Source organism: Psammomys obesus, unplaced genomic scaffold (assembly GCF_907164565.1).
Source record: "Psammomys obesus unplaced genomic scaffold, mPsaObe1.curated_primary_1811, whole genome shotgun sequence".
NCBI classification, from domain to species: Eukaryota; Metazoa; Chordata; class Mammalia; order Rodentia; family Muridae; genus Psammomys; species Psammomys obesus.
The window spans coordinates 4,152,851-4,161,126 of record NW_026596039.1 but is presented as its reverse complement, the minus strand read 5'-3'; the positions used below and the strand labels follow the sequence as shown (position 1 = coordinate 4,161,126).

The following is an 8,276-nucleotide window of genomic DNA, read 5'->3' as shown; positions in this document are numbered from 1 at the left end:
TTCAGCACGGCGCCCACTCAACTCTTCCTTGCGACAGCGAGGACGAGGTGTGCGCGCCCGGGACCACAGTGCCCGCAGGCGGGCGCTCCGTGCCTTGACTTCCCCATCCCAGGGGGCGGGGCCGCAGTCGCGGGGAGCAGAGAAAGTGCGCGAAGGGGACGCGCAGCCAGCGCACACGTGACGGCGCGGCGCCGAACGAACGGGTCCCGGCGGCGGCGAGGACCGTAGCAGCGGTGGCGGGCGCAGCGGAGCAGCCCGGGCGGCTCGGAGCCCCGGGAGCGGCGCGCGCGGCCCCGGCCCTGGCCCCGCGCTGTCCCGGCGCGCGCTGCACATTCTCTCCTGGCGGCGGCGCCACCTGCGGGAGCGTTCGCCCGAACATGGCGACACGGAGCTGCAGGAGGGAGTCGCGACTCCCTTTCCTATTCGTCCTGGTCGCGTTGCTGACTCCCGGGGCTCTCGGCGGGGACTGGACACAGAGATTGCACGGTGGCCGGGCGCCCTTGCCCCAGGACCGGGGTTTCTTCGTGGTGCAGAGCGACCCGCGCGAGCTGGGGACGCCAGGGGATGCCCCAGGGGCGAGCCCGGCCGCTAGGAAGCCACTCAGGACGCGGCGGAGCGCTGCTCTGCAGCCCCAGCCTATCCAGGTGTATGGACAGGTGAGCACTTCTGCCAACCGCCTCCTTCTAGCCCCTTTTCTCTCCCAGCACCTCCTCAGCACCCCCGCACCCATCCTTTGCAGTCGCTTCCCAGGTGCAGGCACCGCTTGGGGACTTCCCGGCTGGCATGTTTGTTTCTTTTCTTTCTTTCTTTCTTTTTTTTTTTCCTTCTCTTTTCCGTTTTACATCACATGAGTACAGCCATCAGCACTCATAGATCTTTTCCTTCTTCCTGTCGATTTTTGCAGACACATTCCAGGTAACTCGAAGGGTGCAGCGCCTCTCTTTCCCAGCCTGTGTGCAGACAGACTAGTGTAGTTTCCGGCAGGGGTACGCATCATTTTTACATCTGGATAAAAAAACGGGCATTTCCCCTTTCCGCACCCCCCACCTCTCCCTCCATCCTTTGGCAGCCGGGGGCGAGAAGCCTGCAGTTGTAAAGCATTTAAACGCAATTGCAGAGGACGGCTTTCCACGTTTATCCTCTTGAACCCCAATGAGGTTGGGCAACTCTCAAAGATCCACAATTGTACCTTGTGTACCTACGAGATGTGTGCGTGGGAGCTTGTGCACGTACGTGTGCGTGGTTGGATTTTTATTTTTCGTGGGAGTGTGGCGTAGCATCCCACCCCTCTTTTCTTCCCACCCCTTCAAGGTGATGGCTTTATTTTGGGTAGAAACTATCTCTTATGACGCTCGGGGATTTGAGAGGACTGCAAGAAATTTGGTGGGCTTGCTATCCTTTAAAGGATTTATTTCTATCCAGGCAATGGGTTTATTAGGTTATAAGTAACACAAGTTTCGCTCGCTCATGGCCCCCACTGACTGCTAGGGATGGCAAGCCGAGATGGTCCCTTGGCATCAGCATTGGCGGAATTAACTTGCCAGTGTTATTGTCTCCTCAGAAAATCCCAGTCCTTCCCTTAAGATTGACATCAGCAAAACTGGAAAGTCAGTGGGAGGGGAAAGGTAGGCCCAGTGGAGGTGATAGACGCCTGTCAGTTCCCAGAGTGGTGTTCCTTTCTCAAGTACACATTAAATGGTTAGCCTGGGTTCTGCCTTTCCTCACTGATTTTAGCCATAGCAGAGTCTTCCTTCGGACCATAGACAGAGTTAAATGATCAACTCCTGGAGCCAGGAAGCGTCTCATAAAACAAGCCACCCTGTGTGTCATATGTTGGGTAAAGAAATCCAAGCCTCGAGAGGTGTTGTGACTAGTCCAAGGTCACACCGGGAAAGGCTGCAGGTGCTTTAGTTCTCCCCTGCATGGTCTTCCTGACCTTTGGGTGCCAGGAGCCACCTCGTCTCTACGTAGTGCTGCCTCTTTCCAAAATACAACCTATGTGGCTATGAAGGTTGAGGGGTGGCAGCGCGTGGGCGGGAGCAGCAAACATTATCCTCCGACAGCCCCTGGGCAGGAATGTATACCAGATGACCTGTAACTGCGTGTGTGTGTGTGTGTGTGTGTGTGTGTGTGTGTGTGTAGGGCTCAGACTGCTGAAGCCCACCTGCTGTGGTCCTCTTGGGCCCAGATCCTTGTTTCCCATCCGAAACTTCCTTTTTTTGTACTCTGGAAGTCAGCTAGATTGCTCTTGGCAGGCATGCCAGCTTGGAACTGATGATGATGGGTCTCCCCTCAAGCCTGCTGTGCAAGGGGTGTGAGGGGTGAGGGGTCAATTCTTCCGGGAGCGCAGGTCCCCTGCAGCCTAATTTTGGTTGAAGGAGGCGCTTTCTAGTCACCACAGTATTCACTCAGGTGCCGCTCACTTCCTCCTTCGTTTGGGTCTGGTGTGTGAAAATCTCCCAGGGACTTGGAGCAAGCTGGAGATGAACTCTGTTCTTGTTAGGAGCAACTCCAAAACCCTCCCTTCGCTTTCATGTCTCCAGGCCAGCCAGACTGGTTCCATTGAAGGATGCAGATCTAGCCAGCAGCTGAACTCAGAATGAGGAATTCCCACACAGCAGTGAGGATCCCTAGCTGTGCTCTTCCTCGATGTGTGCTACCATCCTGTGCCCTGCTTCCCTGTTGCCCCTTGTTATTGAAAAATAGCCTTAAGCTTAATTGTTGAGGAGTGAAGTCAGACAGAAGGAAGAACTTCATGGTATGGGACTGCTACTGTAAAGTTCTAACCTGTGCAGGCCCTTCGGAATGCAAGCTCAGTAAGCAGTGGATGAGTGGCTCAGGGCTCTTCTCTGGGTGCCTGGAGTAACACGTCTGTGTAGATTCACCTTTGTAGTAAAGGGCTATGTGCCCCTGTTTTTCCTGGGACAGACCCAGATAGCAATAGTGCTTCTCCTCCAAGTGCATCGCAAATGCAACCGTGTTATTTACCTATATGCTCATAACTCTTGCCCTGCACCAGGTTAAATAATTTCCCTTCAATCTTTAAACCCAAACATTTAGACCGAACAGTTGTCTGAAGGGGAGGGGGGTTCAAAAGAGAAACGGGACAAGTGGGAATCGGTACACCTGTACCCACCCGGCCAGCCCTGAGCCTAAAGTGGCATGCTGCCTTGGCTGTGTGAGGCTTTGGACATGGAGTGATAGCTGAGGGCAGGGTACTTCGGTGCTCTGCAGCTTCCTGTCCTTGGGCCTTGCTGAGGGTAAGGAGGTATGGGGGTTGCCTAGCAAGCGCAAGGCCCTGGGTTCGGTCCTCAGCTCTGGAAAAAAAAAAAAAAAAAAAAAAAAGGAGGTATGGGGGAATGCTTGTCAGGGCTGGAAGCAGAAGCCAGGAAGGAGATGAGGAGACCACTACTTTCAGGAAGGAGAGAAGGAAGGTTTTGCCAGGGGAAATTTGGCTGAAAAGGGTGCCTGGTCACATTGGAGCATCTTTTCTTTTACCCTCCTAACTTTTCTGAATAAAGATTTTCTTATTTGGACCATATTCCTCCTTAGGATTTTTTTCTTAGGAAGATTTTCTAATATGGGGATGCTGGTTCTGACATTATCATCCTGAAACACATTTCTAAGAGTGGAGACCAACAGAATAGATATTAGGGATTTTCTACACAACTTCAAATTTTACAAGGAAAGCCTAGTCTTAAAAAGGTCAAATTAAAGAAGGAGGAAGCTATAGCTTTTAGTATATACATATATACATATATATGATTTAATAATATATACAAATATATCTTTAATTAATTTATATGGTAAAAACAGATTTTTTGTTCGTTTGTTTGTTTGAGAGAGTCTGGCCATTTAGCCCAAGCTGGCCTGAAACTTACCATGAAGCTCAAGCTGGCCTCCAATTGGTAATTTTAAGGCCTCTGCCTTCAGAGTGCTGGGATTAAAGGGGTTTGTTGCCAAGTCCAGTTTAGTCCATAGTTCATGCACACTCGCTTCTTGCCTGCTCTTTGCCATCATTCTTGCTTTGCCCTCTTCCCCAAAGGTCTTCCTCAACTCTTCTTTTAAGAGAACCCTTATTCTATTCTTCAGTACTCCAGGGCCCCTCGTATTCGCCTAGCCCTGTTGGAACAGTTCTAAGTCTGGTTCCAGCCTTCACTGACTTGGGTTATAATTAATGCCTTATGTCCCTGTGTGCTCCTTGAGGGCCAGGATTATATCCTTCCTTCTCAGTGTTTCCCTGGATGGGAGACCCTTAGAACTATCTGTGGACCAGTTTTCTACCTGGAAGAAGAGGCATAGAGGGTTGGGAGCACATTAAGTTATATAAAACTATTTATAAGCAGGACCACGGGGAGCCCACAAACTGACAAAATGCTTTGGCTCACTCCATGGTGCTGAAGCAAATGGGATGGACCTCGGGAGGATAGCCCTGGTTTTCCTGTGCTATCTGGAAGCTAATTTGAATAAAGACCTATGAATCTATTTTTAACAGTGTCTTTCCCTTTTAGGATTTTCATATTGCTTTTTCTTGCTAATGGTTTTTTTTTATTTTTTTGGGGGGGTTTGTGTAGGGATCCTTCAAAGGAACACAAAGCCTAGCAGGATTTACAGGTTTGTTGTGCTTGCAGCAAGCTCTCTGTTCATAATTCTTGCAGTTTAGAGAACAGAGAGGATACAGTGTCCTGATTTGCGACTAAAAACAAAGTGTCCATTACAACACAAGGGCCTAGGACAAAGGCCTCCTTTGGGGAAAGAATACTGTTTGGCTTTTGATCACTGGTGTTGATTCTTACTGGATATACTTGCTTGGGAAAGAATTGGCTGGTTGATTCTGAGGTTACAATGTTTGACCTGTGTGCTTCCAGATGAAGAAGGCAGCAGGTTGGCTGGTCCAGGCAGAGAAGGTCTGCGTAGGTTGGCCTTTTGGGTTGCTGAGGGATGTGACCTTGAATAAAAACCTCTCCTGGTTGTCCCTCTGCCCCTTCTATTGAGTTCTGGGCTGTGTCTGGCACTGTTTGTTTCACTGGTAGCTTGGATCCTGGAACAGCAGAGCCTTTGAGGTGGAAGGAATGGAGAAAAGGAGCCCAGGAGGAGAGGCACTGAGAATTAAAGGGATGGGATGAGAACTCGTCCACTGTGTTTCCTTAGCCTTCAGCAGATCATGAGGGCTAGCAAAGCCATTCATACGAAGTGACACATGTGGTGACAGATGAATCTTTTCCAGTTCTCAAGTGACAGGAGCCCCTTCTCAGTTGTTAGCTTTTGTTGCCAGGTTTTTGTTGCTGTTTACTTACAGAAATAGTCCATGTCTGTATAACATGAATGCACAGGAAATCAAGGTATCAGCAGCCTTTTGTTACTTGCAGCCCTTGGTGTCATGAATGAGAAAGTGAGATTAATTTAAACTCTACATATGTTTTTTGGGGTGGTGACCATGGGTAGTCAGGATGTCCCCTGAAGTGTCACATACAAAATAGATGATTACTCCTTTTCCAGGCCAGGTGTAAGGCTGCTCTCGCCCTCCCTCCAATGGGCCAGGAGGGCAGACCTGCAGAGCCGCCTCAGAGCTTACAGAGGCTTCAGCAGCCCCTAGAGAAGTGGAACGTCACTTAATGAGGCCATCAGAACACAGGGACTCCATTACAGATCTTAGCTTTCTGTTCCTTTTGACAGTCTTTCCATATTCTGTATTCTGTAAGATGACGTTAGTTGTACGCTTAATAAATTGCTTTGAGACCCGGCTCCATGAGGCAGATCCTGCCTATTCCTAAGCAAAGTGCTGATGTTGTGGGACCATTGCATTACCACCTGGCATGTGTTCTTTAGAGATCGCTGGCATGTTTGTGGCCTCGTTGTTTAATCCCAGGGCAGCCATAGTTCAAGCAAGCCTAGTCCAGTCCATTGTAGACAGACACAGGGGCAGTCTAATATTCTGCAAAGCAGGAAGTATTTGAACTAATTTGCTTTTGTATATATTTATTTAGTCTCTCATTTAAAGCATTAGTTTACCTTCTTAATTAAATTTTGCTCAGGTGAATATTAAATGAGTTTGCATTCTTTGAGTTGCTGATAGGGGAAATGTAAATCAAAAGCCAGTGTGGAGTTTAGAATATTTGACAATTATGGGTAATTGATGGTTGACTACACAGAACTGTCTTAAGTAAATCTGGGGTGTTGCATGGACCTTTCTTTTTTTTCTTTTCTTTTTTTTTTTCAGATTTAAATTAATGCGATAGGAAGGAGAGTTCACTCTCGTTTGGTTTGAACATTTGGGGATTGGTATTTCTCTGGAAATTGTCTGGGGTTCCAGGGAGGAGGTGTTTTCTTTGTTAATGAGAACACAGCCTTTCTGTGCATTCTCCAGGTAGGCCAGGATCTGCTGGCAGATGGCATATTCAGTCCAGCCACGTACATGCAAAAATCAATTTCCCCCAGTTTAAAATGAGTCACAGTTAATTTCGACCTAATTTATTGGTTTATCGACTTGCAAACCTTAGGCCTTCGAAGAAGTGGCCTGGGTGGCCTTTTAGCCTCAAAGCAGCTGATGATGCCAAAAAGCAGGAGAAGCAGGGTGGGCTACTGGTCAGGGTCAAGGTGAGGAGTGTATCCTGAGTTGCTGTGAGATGCTTGGAGTTGAAGTTGGAAGGCGGCAATGCTCTGTGCATATTGGAGCGGGCTCTGTGAGAGTCAGACTTAGTAATGGTCATTACCACAATTGTGAATTAAAGAGTAATTAAAAAATTCAGGTATGCACTGGGTAATTGTGTGTGGGGGGGGTGGAGGGGTGGTTCTGAGGATTGAACCCAGTTCCTTATACATACTTCACACAAGCTTCTCTCTGAGATACACCCTCAGCCCCAAGGATTGTTAAACATAGTGGTGACTCCAAGCCCTGCCACTGCTGTCAACAAACAGCTATCTGATCCAGTGTTCTGGCCTTGTAACCAACCTTCCAATGGAATATTACTGGATAGGCAATTCTGCAGTGCTGATCCACAGCTGTCTGCTAGGCATCTGTGGCCCCTGAACACTTGACCTGTGGCTGGTGTGACTGAAGACATGAATTTCTTTTTTCGTAGTTTTAATGAATTGAAGGCTTAATAGGCACGTGGAGGCCCTGGCTCTTGCTGTCCTGCCTGCAGGTACAGCTGAAAGGAGGCCTAGACACCCCAGCTGTAGGCATCTTCTGCTTCATCCAAGAGAGAAGTGAAAACAAGAGTTGAGGGCTTCGACCAAAGTCTAGGTCTTGGAGGCTGCTGACTGCCAAGTCCCAGTGGCTAGGAATTGCTGCATGGGCCACTGTGGAGGACAGTGGGCCGCTGGGTTTGTTTTGGGGGTTTGCCTCTGCATAGTTGCCTCCTTCCATCAAGCCCTTGGAAGGCTGACCCTTCAGACTCATCAGACCCTGTGCCTCCTCTTGTATGGTGCTCATGCAAACAGCCCAAGGCTACTGGGCTGTGCTGAGGGGTGCACATCGGGTGAGTCCTGTGTAGCAGTGAGCTGTAAACAGTGCCTTAACAGCAAGGCTGCCTCTTCGCCCCTGTCCTCTGCTTCCTGTACTCTGATTGACTTACCTCAAGGGAGCTGGCTCTGTCTTTCATCCCTTCGGCCCTTCAGGCTGGCACAAAGACAAACAATAGAGGCGTGTGGTCTTCATCACTGCATCTAAAGCACCCCCTCCTTTCTTGCTGGCCCTTTAACTTAGCATGCCATTGCTGTTGCTGCTGCTGCTTCAGGCTCTTGGCTCGGAAAATCGGGACCCTTCAGGATGATTTATCTCCAGGCCCCTGAATTAGATTAAAAACACAGCTACGAATTCTCAGAAAGGCAGGCTGATGTGATTATATCCCAAATCTGAGTGGCAGACAAGGGCAATAAAAAGATGTGGGCTATCAAATGCGTTTTGTGCCGCGTAGAGACCAATGTACTGTTACCCCTCCCTTAAAAAAAAAGAGGGGAAAAAACCATAACAAAACAAAATACTCCAAAATGATGACTAGGGCTTTATTTATTTTGAAAGAAGACTTATCTGTCATGGCGAGAGCTTCCCCCTCAAACTGCTGACTGAAGGCAGGCCCAGAGAAGGTGGATAGAGTAATTTTTTTGTGGAGTAAGTGGGCCAATGAGGGTTGTAGGATTCTAAGGCTACTCCATTGTAAGCTGAGGGATAGTGTCCTGTAAACACACACATACACACACATATACACACGCACACGCATGTACCTGCACACACACACACACACACACACACACACACACACACACACACACAC

General features: G+C 48.9%; 1 protein-coding gene across 2 annotated transcripts in view; it reads left to right on the top strand.

Moving 5' to 3' along the window:
- The first annotated feature begins 234 nt into the window (after positions 1-234).
- Positions 235-8,276, top strand: part of Sorl1 (sortilin related receptor 1) — a 166,560-nt gene continuing 158,518 nt past the window's right edge. For both annotated transcript variants that reach the window (XM_055621821.1, XM_055621819.1), the window contains exon 1: positions 235-656. In XM_055621821.1, the coding sequence (XP_055477796.1) occupies positions 378-656 (279 nt within the window). In that variant the 5' untranslated portion in view covers positions 235-377. The remainder of the gene's footprint in view (positions 657-8,276) is intronic.